This window comes from Rhamphochromis longiceps, linkage group LG15, assembly GCF_057381845.1.
Source record: "Rhamphochromis longiceps isolate RC_006_pf linkage group LG15, R_longiceps_female_GT1.1, whole genome shotgun sequence".
Lineage (NCBI taxonomy): Eukaryota > Metazoa > Chordata > Actinopteri > Cichliformes > Cichlidae > Rhamphochromis > Rhamphochromis longiceps.
Window position 1 is genome coordinate 32,480,311 of NC_140571.1, and position 22,577 is coordinate 32,502,887.

A 22,577-nucleotide genomic window follows, 5' to 3' on the forward strand; every position below is an offset into this window, starting at 1 on the left:
TCTGATTGGTTGTACTCACGTTGCTGCTGATGTGGTGTTCCGAAGTTAGCAAACGCGAACATCCGATTCAAACTTGTTTTCTGCTTTTGTTAGTATTGTATTTGTGAAAACAATGCCTTACTATCAGACGTGGGAGGAGTTCGCCCGTGCAGCAGAAAAACTGTATTTGACAGACCCAATGAAGGTAATAACGCTTTATTTAATAAGTACCATACTGGATAGCCTGTTAGCTAAATGGCACGTTAGCGACGTGACTGTGCTGACTGGTGGTTCGATATTTTTTCATGTTAAATTCTGAACATTTTTGTTATGTTATTTCTTTTTTTCAGGTCAGAGTGGTTCTAAAATACAGACACTGCGACGGAAACCTGTGCATTAAAGTGACTGACAATGCTGTGGTAAGTACACCGAGGAAAAAACGTGGAATTGTTTGTACCAGCCAGTGAAATATGAGAGGTTCTCTTGAGAAAGCTCTTAAAACTTGTTTTTTGGACGAGCAGCCAGAAACTTCTCTCTTTGTTTTCTGAGTCTGCTGGTACTAGTTTGTGTGAGGCTAAATCGTAACGTGTAGCAGAGTAACACAAGCAGGCTAGCAGCTGCGAGTTTTTTTTTTCTTTTTTTGTTTAATAAAGCTCCTGTAATATTTTACGTTTTGTTGTGTAATAAAGTGTGAGCAGTGGGAGGGGGATACACCATTTTAGCTGTTTTTCTTCTTCCTGTGTTGCGCTGGATTTTTCCGTGTTCATTTTATGGTAGAAATATTAGGCTTACTTGACAGTGATACCCAATGTCTAATGACCTGGCTGCATTATATTCCAGATATCCCAAATTCTTCACTTCTATGAATTCTTTTGGAAGGTTGGCGGGTAAACTCATCTTTAGAGAAGACTACAGATTTATAATATTGGCATCTAGCCCTATATTCACAAACTTTCTTAATACTTGGAGTAGATCCCATTGTCAAAATGCTAAGAAAGTTCTTAGATTTAATTTCGTTTTAAAATCATTTATCCATAAATTCATATAAAATCAGGGTAAAGAGGCTTAAATGGTTCTTAGGCACAGGAGAAAATGACAGTATGTAGATTATCATGCCACTTTGTCCACTTTTTCTTTAAGTGAGGTAATGGCATATGATTAATTCAGTCTCAAATCATTGTGAGCCTTCTGCTCAACATCTCCATCTAGCATGTTTGTGCACTTTGCCTCAAATTTCAATGTTTGAACATGAACATCTCAAACTATTAAAACTATTAAAGATAAAAGCTGGAAATTTTCATTTTGATATTTCTTAGTACAGGATTGAAACATACTCTGTACTTTAGGACACACACACACACATATATATATATATTTATGTTATATTATATTATAATATATATTAGGGGTGCAACGATACTCGTATTGATATTGAACCGTTCGATACAGTGCTTTCGGTTCGGTACGCATATGTATCGAACAATACAAAATTTTTAATCTATTTTATCAACTTTCCTTCTGACTATGCTGTCTGTGTTGAGCGCTCAGTGGATCTGTGCTCGACAGTGCAGCCTAGGCGGAGTAGTCGAACGCAGATTCACTGAGCGCAGGGCAAGCTAGCAGACAGAAGTTAAGCTCTCCTTGCAACATGGCAAATTGAACCTCCCCCACCCTCATTCAGATCAGGCGTTTGGAACTATTTTGGTTTTCATGTGACGTATGACCCTGAAGGTAAGCGTGTCATGGACAAAAGTAAAACAGTATGTTGGATGTGCCACGCAATGCTCTATTACATTGGTGGGAACTAGTGCGTTAGCGCAGTTTGCTCGTTAACGTGTTGGCCGTCCAGCCCCACGCACGAGGCGATCCGCGGTAGCTCGTTAACGGATATTTGCCGTGTTGTGCCGTTAACGTCATTTCAACGAGATTAACGCTGACAGCACTAGTGGGAACACAACGAATATGACTGCACATTTACTCCGACATCATCCTAGTGCAAAGACAAGTGGAAGCAGACAAAAACAACAAGCAAGCATGCTACTAACTTTACCCGAGTCATTTAGACAGCCGTTAGCACATGATTCTCCTTATGGGGACCTGATATGTTTAATATGCTGCTGAGAATATAGCCCAGAAGAAGCGTATAGTATAGCTTTTATTTTGGAAAGAGACATTTCTCTGTAATAAACTCTCTTTTCCAAAGATGAGTGATTTGTCGATCAGAGAGATGTATTTTTTTTTTATTACTTTGTTGTTTCAGCAACATTAAATTTAAAAACTGTACTTTTGAGTTAAAATATATATTTATAATTTTAAGAAATGACAAATTGTTTTTCATGCCTTTGAACATTTTTGTTCAATGGCATGAACATTTTTTTTTTGTATGGAAAAAACATCGAACTGTGAATTTTGTGTATCGTTGCACCCCATATATATATATATATATATATATATATATATATATATATATATATATATATATATATATATATATATATATATATATATATATATATATATATATATATATGGGACCCTAAGAGCCTTCATCAGGAACTCAATGGGGATGTGGCGTACAACACTAGAGGCCAACTCCAAGCCCATAGCACAAGTCACCATCAAGTGCGGGATCTACCAAGGAGATGCTCTGTCCCCACTGCTGTTCTGCATAGGCCTGAACCCCCTCAGTGAGATCATTAACAAGACTGGCTACGGATACCGACTACGGAACGGAGCAGTTGTCAGCCACCTCCTGTACATGGATGACATCAAGCTGTATGCCAAGAGTGAACGAGACATCGATTCACTGATCCACACTACCAGGCTATACAGCAATGACATTGGAATGTCGTTCGGACTGGAGAAGTGTAGTCGGATGGTAACAAAGAGAGGGAAGGTAGTCAGAACTGAGGGGATTGAACTACCAGAAGGCAACATTGCAGACATAGAGGACAGTTACAAGTACCTGGGGATCCCGCAGGCAAATGGGAACCATGAAGAGGCCGCTAGAAAGGCTGCAACCACCAAGTACCTGCAGAGGGTCAGGCAAGTCCTGAAGAGTCAGCTGAATGGTAAGAACAAGATCCGGGCCATCAACACATACGCCCTGCCCGTGATCAGGTACCCTGCTGGGGTAATAAGCTGGCCAAAGGAGGAGATAGAAGCCACTGACATAAAGACAAGAAAGCTCCTGACCATGCATGGAGGGTTTCACCCCAAGTCCAGCACCCTGAGGCTGTACGCTAAGCGGAAGGAAGGGGGCCGGGGACTGGTGAGTGTCAGCACCACAGTCCAGGATGAGACAAGGAACATCCAAGAATACATTGGGAAGATGGCCCCAACTGACCGAGTGCTCAGTGAATACCTCAGGCAGCAGAAACCCAAGAAAGAGGAGGGAGACGAGGAACCATCATGGAAGGACAGGCCCCTGCACGGTATATACCACCGGCAGATAGAGGAGGTGGCTGATATCCAGAAATCCTACCAGTGGCTGGACAAAGCTGGACTGAAAGACAGCACAGAGGCACTAATCATGGCAGCACAAGAACAAGCTCTGAGTACAAGATCCATAGAGGCTGGGGTCTATCACACCAGGCAAGACCCCAGGTGCAGGCTGTGTAAAGATGCCCCAGAAACAATCCAGCACATAACAGCAGGGTGCAAGATGCTAGCAGGCAAGGCATACATGGAACGCCATAACCAAGTGGCCGGCATAGTGTACAGGAACATCTGTGCCGAGTATAACCTGGAAGTCCCGAGGTCAAAATGGGAGACGTCCCCAAGGGTGGTGGAGAATGACCGAGCTAAGATCCTGTGGGACTTCCAGATACAGACGGACAAAATGGTGGTGGCTAACCAACCGGACATAGTGGTGGTAGACAAACAGAAGAAGACGGCCGTAGTGATCGATGTAGCGGTTCCGAATGACAGCAATATCAGGAAGAAGGAACACGAGAAGCTGGAGAAATACCAAGGGCTCAGAGAAGAGCTCGAGAGGATGTGGAGGGTGAAGGTAACGGTGGTCCCCGTGGTAATCGGAGCACTAGGTGCGGTGACTCCCAAGCTAGGCGAGTGGCTCCAGCAGATCCCGGGAACAACATCGGAGATCTCTGTCCAGAAGAGCGCAGTCCTGGGAACAGCTAAGATACTGCGCAGGACCCTCAAGCTCCCAGGCCTCTGGTAGAGGACCCGAGCTTGAAGGATAAACCGCCCGCAGGGGCGTGCTGGGTGTTTTTTTTATATAATTTTTTTTTTTTTTTTTTAAAGTGCATTGGTTATAAAAAATGAATAAATTAAGCACTTAAAGTGCCATATTTTAGCACACACTAATAATACAAATATCACATGGCAAAAGCCACTGAGCAGCAGCTTGTGAGTGGTGTCTAGCTGTATTTCACAATAATACAAAATAAAACACGTAGAATACTTTTTAACTTGTAATTTCCTGATCCCTGCTTGCCAGTAGGAGTTTTAAATGTAATCTTAATTACAAGACTTCTTCAGGGCGATAAGTCTCAAAGTGGCAGGTAGAATTGATCTTGAAAAGTAAATATAGCAAAACAATTAAAAGTTACGAAAAATGGCTTAGTAAGTTATTCCACATAAGTGTGTGTGCGCATAGATAGATAGCATAATCTGAAATATGAGAGTGCTTCTTGACCATGCTGCTTACAACATGGGTCTTGAAAAATGAAGGATATGCATATATTTAACAAAATAATGATTTCAGTTATAAGTACTTCTCAATGTGAAGGTTTTTATTTATGTATTTATTTTGTATTATTATTAATGTGTGCTCATATATGGTACTTTACAGGACTGCTTATAGTTTTCAACTAGCCAGTACTGGCATTTGTTTTTATATATTTCAGTCACAAATTACAGGTCCTGATTCAGCTCTGTGTAAAGAAAAACAAGTGAAAATTTCAGGCTTTTATCCTTTTGAGATAAAGTTTTGAGAGAGCCATATTTTATTATTGCCTGTGGAAACAAATGACTTGAAAGTGGCTAGACAAGCCTTTACTTGGGCCATGAAATTTGTATTGAAATTGGAATGACCCTTTGTAAATCATCGCATACAGTTTGTATAAAGTAATTAATGGATCTTTGGACTGGAATTAATATCTTTAATTTTTGGGTTGTGATACATGGTGAAGACTGCTTTGAGTCTAGTATTATTCATATGAGAATATAAGTGGGGCTGTTTGGTAACCAACACATCAAGCACAGCTGTGTCATAGTGCGTGTTGTTTGGTTGATGTTTTCTAGAGATGCACCGGTTGACCAGCCAGGGACCTGAATTGGTTGTTTTCACTGTAACTTTACAGCAAAAATGTCCCTGGTTTGAATCCTGGCTAGGTTCATTCTCTGTGGAGATTGCATGTTCTCCCTGTGTCTGTGCGGGTCTTCCCTGGGTACTTGGTGCTGGCTTAATTAGTTGTGGTGGTGTGGTGTTCCTGGATGTTGCTGAGCTCTCTTAAGGCTCACCTCTCATGGTTGTAAACCCAACCCCAGCTCCAATGTGTTGGAATATTGTTGTTGATGGTGGGTCTTGCTCAAGTGGAGAGCTGTGGTGCTGCTACACAAGGCTACAAAGCATAACAATGACTTCTGTGACCAGTTACAGTCTAATTGAAGTTTGGATTTCATCCATGAGCTAAGAAGATGCTGATTGTGTTCTTGTCACATAATTATAGTAAGATTTATTTTAAAAAGGCATTGAGTGTAGAACCGTGTACACATGCCAAAATAATGTAACTCTGTATCAAGCAATTATTGATTTACAAAAAGGTGTGCACCACCAAAAGAAAGCAACAATGTAACTCTATCATTTAGGTGACTACTTAATCACTACTATAAAACCGTAAAAACCTGTAGTTTTCATGCTGTAACTGCCTTCATTTGGTGTCTTCTCCATCTTTACAGTGTTTACAATACAAGACAGACCAGGCCCAGGACGTGAAGAAGATTGAAAAGCTCCATGGGAAGCTGATGAGACTCATGGTGTCCAAGGAGACGCACAGTGGTGCCATGGAGACGGACTAAAATGCTCTTGAAGAGCTAAAGTTTTGGAGCTCTCGGACTGAGTTCAGAGGACATGGTGGTGCTGCTGAGAGAATAGAAACATCAGAGTGGGACGAGTCTGTAAAACGGGAATGTGGGGAGCTGGATCTGGCTGCTTACACTGGTTTAATGCTGCCAGAGAAGCTATAGATATATACTGTATATATTTTCAGGATTTGTTTTTTTTTTTTTTAAGTTTCACTGTCCACCTTTCCTTTACAGGCATGATCACATCCCTAATGGTGTAAGTTAAATGTAAGATCCGTGTAGGGGTGGAACAACATTAGCTGCTGTGTAAGCAGCTTTGGCACCTTGAATTCTTTAAAGACATTTCCATAAATTTTTAGTTTTGAAGGGGAAGAAAAAGATGGGCAATGAAGATAACTTGTCTTTTTTTTCCTCATCTTTCTAGCTATGTCAGATTCAGTTTAAGCGCAGTTTACTTTGATTTTTGTCCCCCCTCATTGTGCCACATGAATGAAGCAGAGCTTTCTGATTTCCCAGCAAGGGTGTGGAGAAAACCCAGTGTTTCCACACTGACATGTTCAATAAATGGTTGTTTACCCCAGTCAGCAATATATCTCTTTTATTCATCTCGTTATGGATTATATTGTGTTCAACTGTCATACGTCAATGTTATTATGCGAGACAGCTTATATGACATTGGGTTTGAATTAATGAGATAACACGTCCTTTATTTAGCCCTAGCAGTTAAAATAACTCAAATGCAACAAAATCAAAAAGTACAGTTTTATGTAGCTTAGTCATAAGTCAAAGTAAATAAACATATAATATAGATGCTGATTTAGAAAAACAAATTTAAGCAATATTATATAGCAAAGCAAACTGAATTAAAAAGGGCTTACTAATTTAAACGATCACCTGTGTGTCGGTCTTCCTGTTGTTCATGTACTCAGGTACTCTTACTCCTGCACCACAGCAACATCCTGTCCTCAGATGGACATGGATCATTTATCGGCCTTCTGTGTATTTCAGTGAAGCTGAAAAAGTTATGTTTGTTTTAATTAACCAAGTTTTTCCCAGGAAAAAAAAAAACCCTTTGTGAATTATGTAACTTTTTTATTCTTGGTCCAATTATTTTTCAAGTTCTTGTTTTTACTTTTTCATTCATAGTGATCAATATGAAAAAGGTATTACAGAAGCAAAAATAAACATTTCTGTTTGTGTCATATTTAAAGCTGGAGTGAGTGTTTAATGCAGGCACACAAACGCAAGGATGACTTCAAAGTGAGCCTTTAATTGTTGAAATTACCAGTACATTCACAAAATCCAAACAATAGAAATAAGGAGCCTGGGGGCAAGTCCAAAGAGAATAAGCAAAGCTGCACATGAAGGAAAACAGGAGTATACAAACCTCTTGTTGAAAAACAAAATAGAAACTATGATATTTGATAATATGTTGGTTTCTAAAATTATAGTTTTGTGAAATGAGCAGCTGGAAAGATGTCGTGGATATGCTGAACCTTCTTCCTTGTACAGACCCCGGCTCTGAGGTAGGATGGCAGCTGCAGAACGGTCTCAAACATGATGTGCTCTCCCCCATGAGTGGCACTGGGGATGATGTTGTTGGAGAATGCTCCTAATGTAACAGTGGATGGTGTCCTGGGGATCTTTTTCCAGATCTGGATTAGGGTGTCACTGAGCTCCTTGAGCTCTCTAAGGTGCAAATGTCCAACAGCCTAAGCCACCAATAAATCAGTCATGCGGGATGACGTTCTCCACATAAAAAACAAACTACATGTGTTTTGTTCCTTCATAGATCAACTTTGATCTGTAAATCGTGAATTGATTGTAATTTATTTTTCAGTATCTCTGTACCTATTGTTCTTTTCTTTGCTGGCTCCCTGCTACTGAGTTGTCTTCTTGTAAATATTCAGGAATATTCATTCATTTTTCAGTTGTAGTCAAAGTGCCTTTTTTTCTAACTAACTACAAACATGTGTATTTGGGTCTTCCCTGTCAACATTTTCATCAGTAATACAAATGCTGAAAGTTAAGTTTATCATAGTTTAATCCAAGGTTATTATCGTTAACGAAAACTAGAAGTAAAAAAACATTTTCGTTAACTGAAATAAAAAATAAAAACAAAAAAAAGGAAAACTAACTAAAATTAACTGAATTTATAGCAAAAATGTGTTTAGTTTTCATTGATGTGTGCGTGTCATACAATAGTCAAGGGTGAAAATGAAGTTTAGTTTCCAGATTTTTTCTTGCCGTCTCATTATGCCAGCAGGTAGCAGTACGTTAGTCGAGTCGTCTGTGTTGCTGCTCCGTCCACGCGCAGAATCATGTCGGGAGATAGCGCCAGAATCCAATTTGGGATTACTTTGAATATGACTGTGTTTTGGATAAAGCAAGTGTCTTGTAGTGGAAAGAGACAAATTATGAGGGACATTTCTAAAGGGAAAAAAAATCCCACAAACCTTAAAGTGCACTTGAAAAGCTCACACAAGAAGGCTTGAGCTCCCTTACCTTGAGAAGGTAAGGGAGCACACTCAACCCTCATCCCCAGAAACAGAAGCCAGAAAACAGAAGCTAACCCCAGGCAAGGCAGCGTGATGCATCCCGAGACAACAGGACGGGGATATCTACATAACTCTGAGTCAATTGCCTTCAAAAAGTTTATCAATTCACTTGAACCAAAATTACGAACACCCGGTGCTGCAAGAGTTAATAGTCTCATTGGGGCCAAGATATACATTTTATAGTTGCCTGGTAAGGGCAGCATGGCACGGTGGTTAGCACTGTTGCCGCACAGCAAGAAGGTCCTGAGTTCAATTCCACCATCAGGCCGGGGTCTTTCTGTGTGGAGTTTGCATGTTCTCCCCGTGTTTGCGTGGGTTCCCTCTGGGTACTCCGGCTTCCTCCCACCGTCCAAAGACATGCAACTTGTGGGGATAGGTTAATTGGATAATCCAAATTGCCACTATGTGTGAATGTGCGAGTGAATGCGAATGGTTGTCTGTCCCTGTGTGTTGGCCCTGCGACAGACTGGCGACCTGTCCAGGGTGTACCCCGCCTCTTGCCCTATGACAGCTGGGATAGGCTCCAGCGCTCCCCGCGACCCTGAAAAGGATAAGCGAATGGATGGATAGTTGCCTGGTATCAATGGTTGTTTGTCTGCCTGTATGTATTTATTTAAAGAACCCATAGGTGGAAATGTGAGTTGTCTGTCTCTGCGTGTTAGCCCTGCGACAGATAGGCGACTTGTGTAGGGTGCAGGGTATGGTAGCTGGAATAGCAACATACCCAAAAAATAAGCAGAAGAGAATGACTGATATGACGAAACTGGGATTTTGTTACACTTAATTTTTGCAAACACAACTAAAACTATAACTGAAACTAATCAAAACTAAACTGAAACTAAGGATTTTCAAAAAAATAAAAACTAAACTAAACTAGCAAACAATTGGTAAAAACGAATTAAAACTGATATAAAATTGAAAATCTGAAGTCAAAACTAAATAAAAATAAAAACTAATGAAAATTGCAAAACTATTAAAACCCTGGTATAAGTACACGTGCTCGCCCAAAATATGAAGATCTTTATTAAAGGTCCGTCCATTTTTCTTCTGCGTATTCTGTTAGCAGAGCTGCTCTGTGCAGCGTTATGGCATAATAATTTTAAGGGAGAATAAAAAGTCGACACACATATCTCATTCCTGACGGAGGACTCTACCACTACACTTCTCCAGTCCATTCCAGAGTCGTTGCATGGTAAGACATTGATAGGAAGTGGGCGGAGCCTTTTACCGTCATTTTATTACGACGCAAAGTACAAACACCTGTGGACACACACTCCAACATATTCAATTCAAGGTGGCAAGAGTCCAACCCAGGTGTCATTGGGCAACAACAGGGCACAGGTTTCACGTCTGTCACCAGGTTGACACAAAGAAAGACAACTATACACACTCATATTCACAAATTAGAGTCACATTCCTTTGGGAAGAAGAGGAACGCACAGAGAGAGCCCAGCTACTCACATCTGCACAGATAGACTCCAGGTTAGCAGATTCAAATCCAGGATCTTCTTGCTCTGAGGCAACAGTGCCAACCACTGCTCCCCTAAAGAGTGAACTTAAAAAATACAGCAGGAATATTCAGAAATGTTTTATGTTAATAGATAACTGATGGCTGCCTTTCGTCAGAAGGAACTTTTTAAAAAATTATGCAAACTTTGCCTTACTTAAGATGACCGAGTTAGGGCGAATAATTCACTGTAGTCGTAGTGACGTTATTGTTTTTTCAGGAAACTCTACGTTTAGTTTTTTGTGCTTTTACGTCCATATAACGTTTGACGTTTTAATTTTGAAGGTCGAAAACGGAAGTTCAAAACTTTTCGCCCCTAGCTGGTTTGCATACGCAACGTGCGCTGTGACAAACTTCCGTCATGAATTGGACTACAAATGTCCCCAGATCGTGTAGTTATTTTCCCAGTCCGATGGATTCTGTGAGCAGCCTTTCTCTGAACCACGGCCACATTTAGGAAAAGTTGAGCATAAATGCGACTTACACCAGGTTTGTGTCAAAAGCTGTTTCAGTGTCGTTTCAGCAACTGTGTTCATCAAGTTTTGCGAAGACGATGCGTTTACAGTTTGAACCAGAGTGAGAGAAGCCAGCCAGCCGGCTTGAAATTCAAACTTAAGGATGCGTCGGTTGTCGTTAACGTCACCACTACCGCGTACAAACGTACACTAGCGTTTAGTTTAGTTATCTTGCCTAACATTAAGGTTCCTACGAACAAAGGAGCTGTTCTTCTCATCTTTGAAATGTTAGCATCTTGTACGTGTGGACTTGAGTGTCGCATTTTGCCTTTAACAGATTATAGTTGGGCGAGGCTCCGTCTAATCTGTGGAGAAACAACTTCAGCTGAGAGGTGCTAGTCACACTTGTCAACTACGTATGTTTCGCTGAATGTGACAACATGTTTTAAACTGTGCACGTGTCGTAAATATAGTATCACTCTTATATAAAGCAGTGTCCAGATGGCACTACATATGTTCTTGGGTATTTTTCATAGATTGTATACAACATAGGTGTTGTGCCCGGGCCATCTGACAATGGAACTAGCACCAAGATGGTATTTTAAGGCCAGCTATTAAAGTTTAGGTATTTATGTCCAGATAATCTGGATAGTAAAAAATGCAAATGCATATAAAATATCTGTTTAACAAGTGTAATGATTCTAGTACGTAATAGAGACCTTATGGCTTGTAATATGCCACTTCAAAAAGGTCACTGTAGTGTTTTCCAGGCTCAAAATGAGCACTTCAGTCCGCATGAACAGTGGTTCGGGTAATAAGTCTGCGTGACATTATTCCATTCTATGTCCTGCTATTTCTGGCCCTTTGGGAAAAACAAAATTTTTTTTTTTCAGGGAGTAAATCAAACCTCAGTCTGTATCAGAACAAAGAATAACCAGAAAAAAGAATTTAAGGCAAAAAGTAAAGAAGAAAGCAGTAATACTAAAACCAGTGGATCTTTACAATTTGTTAGTTTTACAGTAGCTTCATGTTTTTGTGTTGAAGCACAACAGGGCACCTGTCTCCTCTTTTCACTGTCTGTTTATACATTAGTTTGCATTTAATTAATCTCTGACTCGTTTTCACACTGTGTCTTTTGTCTTACCTCCTTATCCATCACCCCCAACTACTTTCAATAGATTACTGCCCCTGCTTGGGCCTACAGGAGGTTTCTTTCTGTTAAAAGGGAGTTTTTACCTCCCGTTGTCACCAAGTGCTTGCTCATAAGGCGGTCCTCTGAATGTTGAGGTTTCTCTGTATTTTTGTTAGGGTCTTTACCTTGAGGTGACTGCTGTTAGGACTTGACACTATATAAACAAAATTGAATTGAATATTTAAATTTATTTTTTACAATGGCAGGAAACTAGACCTTGTTAGAAAAATGGTACTTGATGTAGAAACTGCCTGCATTTCTAGTAGTAACACGGGTAGTTCCTCAAATGGTCCTGAGAAAATGTTCTACTGATTACACCAGGTGAATGCAAGCTTTTTGTTTTTTGGTAAGATTTTTAAAACTTCAATCTCTGTCTGCGCTGTAGTTATTCAACACTCCTTATTTCACTGTCAGCAGCATGCCCATTTTGACCAGTCAGCGTTATAAGTTTTTGTGAACCTGTTGTCTGTTTCCACAGCGGTATGAGTCTACGGGAAATTAGTGAGAATCTGAAACTGGCTCGTGAATATGCCTTGCTGGGAAACTACAGCTCAGCCAGTGTTCTCTATCATGGGCTGCTTGAACAAATCAAAAAATATGTGTACACGTTGCGAGACAGCAGTTTCCAGCAGAGGTGGCAGCAGGTAAATGTAGTGCTGATCTTTTATCTGATCATATGAGGAGCCGGTACCAATTTTTCTTATGCATGCACCTGTGGTTGTTTCTCAGCTGTGGCAGGAAATCATCGAAGAGAATCAACAAGTTCAGGACATAATGTCAACTCTGGGGAACTTTCAGTTGGACACAGCTCCTGTTAAACCCAGTAACCATGATGATTTTGAAATGAGACCTTTGCATGTGGAACAGAGGTACTGCACTGGCTATTTACATACACGTATTATTTTCTGCTTATTCGTTGCTTAGGAAATTTCATATGCTACAAATTCCGATGCTTCGTGAACACATATCTGCTTCTGGTGCAATTCTGCAGTTTTCTGAACTGCAATTGTTGAATAAGCCAAGAACAATAGTCATGATGTAGTCATATGATTGAGATCAGTGAACCTCTGTGAGCTTGATTTGTTTCTGCTCTGCCCTCCAGAAAGATGGCTGGTAAACCTCAAACTGTGTATTTTTAACTGTCAGAGATGCACTTCTTGAAAAATTCACCTTTTTATTTTTTTTTTAACTTTTGCAACATAGTTTATATTATGTTGCTTGTATGCTTGTAACATATTTTTTTGGCCACATGCTCCATTTTGAACAACATTAGTAATTTTTAAAAATGTATATATTTATTTTATCAAAGCCAGAAATTTCCTTTTTGGGATGAGAGCAGCTATCTGCCACAAGCAGATTATGGCAGATAGCTACTCCACCTTAAGCTTGGTTCTGTCAGAGGTCTCTTCCTGTTAAAAGGAAGTTATTCTACCACACCATCTCTGACTACTACTCACAGAGGATCATGTGATTTGTATGGTTGTCTAAGAAGCTTGGAAAGAAAAGCGTCTGGACTTCTTTAAGTTTCTTGAAGATTTTTCACCTCTCATCTCATCAGCTTCTCTGTTAAGAAGCTTAAAGAAGTCCAGACTCTTTCTTTCCAAGCTCCTTAGATTGCGATGACCTAGATGACTGAGAACCTTTACATATTCTTGTGATTCTTTCTCTAATATTGTGTGATTTTATTTATACCGATGCTATACACAATAAATAGCACTCCACCCACCCAGTTCAAGTGAGTTTTAAGTTATCTGGTAATTAGCAGACTGTATATTTGTAACACAGATATCTGCACATCAGTGCTGTCTTATAAAATACTGGAATTTCACTCAGCAAAACTGAAGCACAAACGTCTTTGATAGCAGATACCACAAAGGACGCCGTCTTATTTGGCTACAGCTGCCTCTAACCATTTCACCCACCATACAGATTTTAGTTTTTTAAGAGGAAAATTATGCAAAGAGACCAAATCTGTTTTTGTACAGTCTGTAAACATGTCTGTGCCAAAAAAAAAGCCCAACAAAAAACTGTAACGTTGGCTGTTTAATGGGACTGTTTTTGGCATTTAGGGGCTTTTTTCATTCGCAGAGGTTGCCTTGTCTCAAAATGAGAAGCAGATTGGACTGAGAGTCTGGCTTCTAGTGCAAATGATGATGCTTAAAAAAACATGCTAGCTTATTATCATCATCACCGAGGACACTCTCACAAGAGATGCTTGATCTCACGAGTTTTACGTCCTGGTTAAATAAATGTTTGTTTTTGTTTAGAGGGGAAAAAAAAAGAGTAGCATTAACTTCAAATGCAGGACTGTGTCTCAGCCTTTTTTTTCCCCTTTGGCTTTTTGACTGTGTGCTGTGGCAGTTTGGTCTGGTCTTGCTAGTTTTAAATGAAAGATTATGATATTAAGCTCTTTAGTTGGCTATTGGCCGATAGAATAATCGGAGTGGTGTCAGATCAGTAATATTTAAGGGAGGAAAAAAACGATCAATCATACGGTTCTGTCTGGTTTGTGCTCCAAGCACTAAGGCAAAAGCTGATTCACAAAGAATGTAAATGTTTCAATGATTTAACACCTGTTGACATTAAGGGGTTGCAGTTGATAGTCTTATCCCTGTTTTCTTCACAGACATTCTCCCTGTCCTGTCAGACGTCCTACCAACCCCTACAAAGACAGCAAACCTGCAAACAACCGCCTGAGTGTGGCTGTGAAGGCCCAGCAGAGACACCTGCCCCGAGGGGCCAACGGCGACAGAAGCAGACCTTCCAAGGGCAAAGAAAAGAAGGAACCAAAGGAGGCTGCTGGCAAAGCAAAGGACGATAAGGTGAGCGATATGTTGATGGTTCCAAGTTGCAGCACACATAGTCACAGCCTTCTCTATTATACCACATAACAAAAAGTCACAAAGTATTGCTGATCAAACAGTATCACATGCGGTCTGTTTACTCACTACCTAGCCTGTCATTCCAGTTTGGGTTTTTTTCCCCGAGGGATTTGTTCAAGGAACTGGGAAGGGTTATTTTATTTGTATTTACTTATTTATGGTCTGCCTCTCAGAATAAATCAGATGTCCAGGAGAAAGAAGCAAAGAGGTTTGATGGGGCAGGATATGATAAAGACCTCGTGGAAGCTCTGGAGAGGGATATTATATCTCAAAATCCAAATATTAAATGGTAGGTGAACGTTTCAGATGCCTTGAATGACTAAGCTGTAGTCTTTGAGCTTTCCTCCGTTAGACAAACTGTAGTTTTTGGTATGTCTGCTTTGGCTTCACTTAATGGCCTTTTTGTCCTGTAGAGGTTTATCTATCTTTCTTGGCATGAACACCAGCCTCCCTGAGAGTTTTCACATCTGACATCAGTCTAAACTGTTTTTATAGGGATGACATCGCAGACTTGGAAGATGCAAAAAAACTGCTGAAAGAAGCAGTTGTGTTGCCGATGTGGATGCCAGCGTTTTTTAAAGGAATAAGACGACCCTGGAAGGTAGTGTGCAAGCACAAGTTTGTGTCATCACTTGTATCACATGCGTCCTGTTACATAGATGTTATTTTCTTCTTTAGGGTGTGCTTATGGTGGGACCTCCTGGCACCGGGAAAACACTTCTGGCTAAAGCAGTTGCTACTGAATGTAGAACCACATTCTTCAATGTCTCCTCATCAACTCTGACCTCCAAGTACAGAGGAGAGTCTGAGAAACTAGTTCGCCTTCTCTTTGAAATGGTAAGTTCAGTTTTTGTCAGTTTTGTGTTTGTTGGTGTGCTTGAATGTTCTGAACTTAGTTTCTGTTGTCTGTAGTAGTATTTCCTTTAATTTTTCAGGACTGTAAGTTAGTTTTGGAGCCCTCTAGTGGATGGAAATCACCTAACACACCTTTATTTCTGAGAGTGAATTTATCACTCATTAATAAATAATCATTAACTGAATAAAACGTGCTTTCATATTAAGTTAAGCCATTTTTGTGAACCAATTATAACAATCTTTGTGTAAAGTTAAACAATTTCTTAGTATTAAAAATAATACACTTTTTTTTTTTTTGTCCTTGATCTGAGTCATTGCATGTGTCCCCGTACAGGCACGTTTTTATGCTCCCACCACGATTTTCATTGATGAAATTGACTCAATGTGCAGCCGCAGAGGAACCTCAGAGGAGCATGAAGCTAGCAGGAGAGTAAAGGCAGAGCTACTTGTGCAAATGGATGGTATAGAACTTTTGTCTATTTCCATTCATGCTAGATATATTTACCTTTTGATGGAGGCAGGTTTTTTTTCCTCTTCTTGTTGTTGTTTTTACGCAGGTGTTGGTGGAGCATCAGAGAACGACGACCCATCAAAGATGGTGATGGTCCTGGCTGCAACCAACTTTCCATGGGACATTGATGAGGCTCTGAGGAGGCGCCTGGAGAAGCGGATCTACATTCCTCTTCCTTCAAGTACAATTGTTGTTTTACTGATTTCCACATTGTTGGCAATGAAATGCAATTATTGAAAATGAAAACTGCCAACAACTCTAAACTCTGAAAAGTGTTGCATGTTTCAATAACTAATAACAGATCATAACAGATTGGATCATAACTGCTCGACTTGGTGACAAGCATCAGCTGCTCAGCCTCCACATTCCTCACATTCCACTGATTTGAAGCACAGTGCACAAAGCTGACAGCACATGCAGCTTTTTTTAAAGCTACTTTCTGTTCTATGGAAACATTTATAACCATGCCAGAAGGCTGCCTGGTTCAGTGTCTGCTTTGTGTTAATTAAACTTGACAAATGTTGATTTAGAAATGTACAACATGGAATTACAGTCCCAACATAAATATTCTCAAGGAGGGCTAAATTGCTAACGATGCTGAGTAAATGATGACCTTCTGTCTTCGTGTAAATATTGCTGATGAAATGACCATTTACTGAAGCAGAAAGCATGCTCTAGTTGCTGTTGGCCCTCTGTTTGCAGCTAAGGGGCGAGTGGAGCTGCTCAAGATTAACCTGAGGGAGCTGGAGCTGGCCAGCGACGTGGACTTGGACAAGATTGCTGAGCAGATGGAGGGTTACTCAGGAGCTGACATCACTAACGTGTGCAGGTCAGGGCATATTTCAAAATGAAGTTTCAAGAATACACTACGCATAACTTCCAGATAACTGCTGATATTTACTGATGGCCCTGGTAGTTAAATGAACTGTAGTCTTGGTATTTGCAGTACCATATTTTCTGCACTATAAGGTGCACTTAAACTCCTTGAATTTTCTGAAAAATCAACAGTGCACCTAATAATCCGGTTTGCTTATGTATGAATTCTGGTTGTGCTTACTGACCTCGAACCGATTTTATGTGGTACACTGCGCTCAAAAATCTGTCAAAAAACATTTTAGTACAACTTTGGTAAGCTACGAAGCTGCACCGCTTGATGGATTGTTGGAGCATTACGGCTGCCGTAGTCAGGAGCCTCGCGGAGTAATCCAGGGTCAAAAACTCCGTCTGTTTCAGGTCCCAGAGTCAAACGAACACTGCAGGATCACTGAGAGTTAAAAACTGTCTAAATTCTTTCATCTTTAATAAAAGGATCAGCGTTGCTGCTTCACCAGGTGTAACAATTAAGTTTAACATCCAGGCATCCATGAAAATAGAATTTAGTCAATTTAATGGAGTTCGCAGGAAGTTAGCTCGCTAGTTTCCACCTAAACGTGATATACCATGACTGAGAGATTTCTGAAAAAATTTAAACGTACAGCTCTGTTATCACTTCCAACATAAATGAAGACAGAAAACTAAACAGGAGTGACTTTTGTAGGGTTACTGAAGTTGGACTATCTGGTATATAATGATGTGCTACTTGATCCCTAGCGATACAGCTATGTTAGCGTAACATAAACACAGTGAAGCTGGAGGATGAACACTAACTATTTTCCACTTGATAAAAGTTAACAAATGCAATAGCATGGCAGGATGCTGTAAACGGACTAAACTTCAGTCAGGAGAACAACTGAGATAATCAGTCCAAGATACGAGGTTAGTCCTTAATATACTGCAACAACATGGGAATAGAGCAGCTGCCAGAGAATTCAACATTAATGAATGGAGGAAGCAAGAAGAATAAATTGAGTAAAGTTTGACTTATCTGCCTGTTTTGTATCGCTTAATGCACCTTATGCATGAAAACAGACCCGTTCATCGACAGTGCGCCTTACAATCCGGTGCGCCTTATGGTCTGAAAAATATGGTACTTTGCTACATAAGATGTCTTGCAATTTGTCCGTGTTAGCAGTAAAACTAGTTTTTGCTAACACTAACCAGATGAGAGAGAGAGAGAGTGAATCGTGATCACTCTGCTGATGCTCACGAAGCTCCTGTTTGTTAGCTAATAATAAATTAGCGGCTAACGTGGACAAATTGTTGCTTCCTCGCTAATTCTAGGTTTCTTGTGTTCTAGACTGGCTAGCACATTCCTATGTGAAACCACATCATTTTGTGAGCTTGTGTTAAAGTCTGTTGTGCTGGTAGCCATATGTGTTTGATGTTAGTTATTAGTGGACTGTTACGGTACTCTTTGGCTGTGTTGCTTGCTTTATAACACTTTCTTGGGGACTAAGAGAGACGCTGATGCAAGGGACTCTGCAACAAGAATAATCTCCACAGCTGGGTGCAATTTTGCAGTATGATAATGCACGCTGAAAACATTCATGAGTTTGGTTTCAATTTAACCTAACATTCCCACCTAAAGGTTTGTATGTGAGGAACAGTATTAAGTGAAATCTGACAAATCGTTGTTGTGTGTCGCGTAGGGACGCATCTCTGATGGCCATGAGGCGAAGGATCGAAGGCCTCACTCCAGAGGAGATCCGCAACATTTCCCGGGATGAGATGCACATGCCCACCACCATGGAGGACTTTGAGTCCGCTCTGAGGAAAGTGTCCAAATCAGTTTCTGCAGCTGACCTGGAAAAGTATGAAAAGTGGATCGAAGAGTTTGGCTCCTGCTGATGAAACTTTAAGTGTGCAGCTTAGTGTAAGGTTTTGTGTTCCTGCTAACTGAAATGTTTTCTTGGAGAAATGTGTCAGCTCTGGTGTATCGAGCTGCAAGTACATTTCTGAATCAGCAGGCAGGTTTATTACAAACGTAATTGCACTTGAAAAGTGGTAACTCTTGTACATGTTGTTGCTATGCAAACCTTTTCATCTCAGTGAGTGTCGAAAGAAGAACAACTCGGAGCTGATTGTTGATACAATTCATTTTTGGACTTAATCATTTTAGTTGACTGGTCCTGAACATGTTGCCAAAATGTTAGACAAATCGGATATAGCTATTAGAAAAACTGACAAAACGTTGGCATTTCCTGAAATACACTAATAGTAAAAGGCCAAACATGTTATATTATTAGTTTATCCTCAGTGTCGTTTTATTGTCTTTGTGCTGGTGTATCTGTTGGATACAGAACCAGCCAATCAAATGTTGTTCCCTTTATTGTTGTTCTTTTCACTTTGCACTTGATTTTATTTTAAACCGTATGGATCTATAACACTTTTTCTTATAAACATTAAACTAAGAAGCCATTTCTATATTGCGATACGTGCAAGTTTATTTATTGCTCACTATATCTGCTTAAAAAAATCTACACACAGATGAGTTCACACATTTAATTGCAACCAAAACAAACCTGTCCAACTTCCCCTGTATCCTGCAAGCTCTGTTTCAGGTTTTTTATGCTTGGATCTGTATGTTACTGAGAGGGGGTGTCCTTAATAGAGTCCCGATCAAAAGTTTAAGACCACTTGAAAAATGGTAATAAATAAATAAATCATATTTTGCATGGTTGGATCTTAACAAGGTTCCAGGTAGAGCTTCACCCTCCAACAAGAAGAAATGAGAGTGAGACAAAACATTTTTTGAGCATGGAATTTATTGAAAAAAATGCTTAAACTGAAACAGGCTGTTTTACAGCTGATCAAAAGTTTAGGACCACGTGGCGCAAAAAAAAAAAGAAAAAAAAGAAAAAAGATTTTTTTGTTGTTTGTTTGTTTTGCCATTTTACAAGTTGTCTTAAACTTTTGATCTGGACTGAGTCTGTCACTCACACAGCTATGGCTCCACCTGCTGTTCAAACCTCCATGAGCTGTAGCTGGGTTAAAGGGAGTGGGGAGGGAGACTAATTTAAGACAGCGTGTTTCAGATTGCTGAACTGAGCTCTTCCACAGTCTGAGGTACAGCCTGGTGGTGTTGGATAGACTGAAACCAAATGTCCCAGGGTGTTTTATTGGATTTGGGTCAGACGAGTCGGGGGGGGGGGCATTCAGTGGTAACAGTTAATTTATCCTCCAGGCAGTGGCAGAGCGGGGGGGTGGCTTACTGGGCTTAAGCCCGGGTTGTTTTTTCAGAAGCCCGGGGTCTTTTGGAGTGTAATTTTTTTTTCATAGTTAGATGCCTGACTGACAACTGTATAAAGCGAAAAACTACACACAATATTCGAAGCACATAGTGCACACTGTGGGAATTTACGACTGTGCATAAATCCCCCTAATATTGGTATGATCCGAGCTCAGGCAGTAAGCGGGGCGGGGCAGCTGCTGCGCTGTTGGAGAAACGGAGCTAGGCAGAGAACTGAAGTTTGACCAGGTACCAAAGCAAAGCATTCGTACTGTACAAATAATGTAAATATGACGGTGTATCACGAAAGATTGATATCAAACTGATCACTTGACCCATATTATGTTACTCGCTCTTCAAGTGAATCAACAAATGGCAAAATGAAAAGCCGAACAACAACAATGCTGTTTCTTTAGAGAGTCTCAGCTTACATGTGTGTTTATTTCATATTTTCAGTTGTTACCCTCCACGGCTAAATAAATCGGTTTCAGTAATGTACTGATATACAAGAATGGACATAAGGAGCGTCTTTCAAAGAAAAAACTCTGGTAGTATTTTATATATTATGCTTTGTATGTTGTTCAGTATATTTCTATGCAAAACAAGAGGAACTTCAATACACAGCAGTATATTCACAGTTTAAACCAGATATTTACATACACTTTATGGAAAACACAAGAACATTTTTTTACTGTATAACATCAATTTAGAGTGAACTTGTTTTGTTTTGGATAAATAAATATTGAAATATCTTTTGAATTAGTTAAATGTCAGAATAAAGAGAGACAGAGCTGTCTATTTTTATCACTTTCATCAAATTTAGCAGTACATGTACACTAAGTTTGTTAATTAATAAGAAAACTCCAGAGGATTCCATTCTGAGCTGAAGAAGCTTCTGATAAGTTAGTAGAGTCCATGTGAGTAAATTGGTGGCACAGCTGTGGATGCATATAAGGCAAAACACAGAGCCTGTTTCTTTGAAATGGGAAAATCAAGAGATGTCAACCAAACACCAGAAAAAGAACTGTGGAGCTCCATAAGTGTGGCTCAAGTTTGAATACAATTTGGTGCCATTTACAATTAAGAAATACAGATAGTTTCTCTCTTTACTCTTAAAGTTAACAATTATGTTTCTTATATTTATCAATCTAAAAAAATAAACATTTAGTCTGATTTGATGTTACAATTAAAAAAGTGTTTGTGTTTTGATCTGAAGAATGTGTAAATATCTGGTTTCAACTGTATATTTGATTAGCACAAAGAGGGAGAGAGAGGAACAGAGAGGGAGAGAGAGAATGAGGACAGAACAGAGATGAACAAGAGCAGGTGAGAGACATGTTAGTCAAATGGTTGTTTACCAAAAGTATCACCGTATCATAGGTCCTCATGTATCTCGTACCTAGTGTTTCTTTTTAGGTTTGCAATTTTTCAAATTCTACATTTATTAAGTTATGCAGGCTTGTTTGCACAACAAGGCCAAATAATTTTATAAACTTTTCTCAATCTAAATAGTGTAGTTTGGTAGAATTAAAACATAAGTGTAGTGCAGGTCTATGATGATTTTTAGTGCTACTATCATCTAGTTCTGATTCTGTCTTGGTTAAATCCCAAGTAGTCCTGATTTTGAACTGTTGTAGTCCTGTTTTAATTCTGGATCAGTTCAGGGTCTGGTTGAATTGGGGTTTAGTCCTCGAGTCTTGATACAGCCCCGACTTTGTTCTGCCTTGCTGCTTAATTAAAAAACTAGTTTAAGGTGTCCTGCATATGTGATATATATTTTTCCCTATATGAAGTCATTCTTTTTTGAACAAAACTCAAAACAGAGCCTATTAATCTTTCAGTCATTTCTAAACCCCCCCCCCAAAAAAAAAAAAAAATCCCACATGCATACTACCCTTTAGGGCTAAACCCCGGGTGTTTCAAATGTCTGGCTCCGCCTCTGCCTCCAGGACCTGCCTGCATACTCTCACCACATGAAGCATTGTTGTAAACCAGGAGGAACCCAGGACCCACTGCACTAGTGTTGGGTCGTCCTAATACCTAATGGCAGTCAGGGTGCTGTTGCTCAACCTTTAGAGGTGTGTATGTATGGTCCTCCTCAGACCCTCACTGACCCACCATCACACTGGTCATGCTGAATGATGTTACAGGACGTATAACGTTCTCCGTAGCTTTTTGACACCCTTTCATGTCTGTCACATGTGCTCGCCTGCTCTAATCTGTGAAAACACAACATGCCACTGGTCAACCTGCCATTTTTGGTATTCTATAGTAAATGCCATACAGGCTTCAATGTGCTAGGCAGTGAGCACAGGGCCCACTGAAGGATGTCAGGCCACCCTCATGAAGTCTGTTTCTGATTGTTTGGTCAGACACATTTCACACCAGTGTGCTGCTGAAGGTTTTTTTTTTTTTAATAGCTCTGGTAGTGCTCATCCGGTTCCTCCTTGCACAAAGGAGCCGATACCGGTCCTGCTGA

At 40.0% G+C, this 22,577-nt stretch overlaps 2 protein-coding genes across 2 annotated transcripts; both read left to right on the plus strand.

Annotated features, from left to right (window-relative positions):
• On the plus strand, nt 1-6,610 carry srp9 (signal recognition particle 9). The gene is made up of 3 exons (XM_085382907.1): nt 1-184; nt 330-398; nt 5,905-6,610. Exons 1-3 carry the CDS (start codon nt 113-115, stop codon nt 6,022-6,024), a joined length of 261 nt encoding a protein of 86 aa, XP_085239033.1. The 5' UTR covers nt 1-112; the 3' UTR covers nt 6,025-6,610.
• A 3,815-nt stretch (nt 6,611-10,425) lies between these two features.
• On the plus strand, nt 10,426-19,293 carry katna1 (katanin p60 (ATPase containing) subunit A 1). Its single transcript, XM_085382547.1, has 11 exons — nt 10,426-10,584; nt 12,221-12,386; nt 12,472-12,611; nt 14,369-14,564; nt 14,798-14,913; nt 15,120-15,225; nt 15,303-15,461; nt 15,814-15,940; nt 16,037-16,171; nt 16,693-16,819; nt 18,519-19,293. The coding sequence occupies exons 2-11, from the start codon at nt 12,225-12,227 to the stop codon at nt 18,715-18,717; spliced, it is 1,467 nt and encodes a 488-aa protein (XP_085238673.1). The 5' UTR covers nt 10,426-10,584; nt 12,221-12,224; the 3' UTR covers nt 18,718-19,293.
• The last annotated feature ends 3,284 nt before the right edge of the window (nt 19,294-22,577 follow it).

Excerpts from the sequence above, each read along its gene's own strand:
- srp9 (XM_085382907.1), top strand. The coding sequence starts at position 113 with ATGCCTTACTATCAGACGTGGGAGGAGTTCGCCCGTGCAGCAGAAAAA. Across the intron at positions 185-329 it reads ATTTGACAGACCCAATGAAG|GTCAGAGTGGTTCTAAAATA; the intron begins GTAATAACGCTT and ends TCTTTTTTTCAG. Across the intron at positions 399-5,904 it reads AAGTGACTGACAATGCTGTG|TGTTTACAATACAAGACAGA; the intron begins GTAAGTACACCG and ends CCATCTTTACAG.
- katna1 (XM_085382547.1), top strand. The coding sequence starts at position 12,225 with ATGAGTCTACGGGAAATTAGTGAGAATCTGAAACTGGCTCGTGAATAT. Across the intron at positions 14,914-15,119 it reads CAAAATCCAAATATTAAATG|GGATGACATCGCAGACTTGG; the intron begins GTAGGTGAACGT and ends CTGTTTTTATAG. Across the intron at positions 16,172-16,692 it reads CTACATTCCTCTTCCTTCAA|CTAAGGGGCGAGTGGAGCTG; the intron begins GTACAATTGTTG and ends CTCTGTTTGCAG.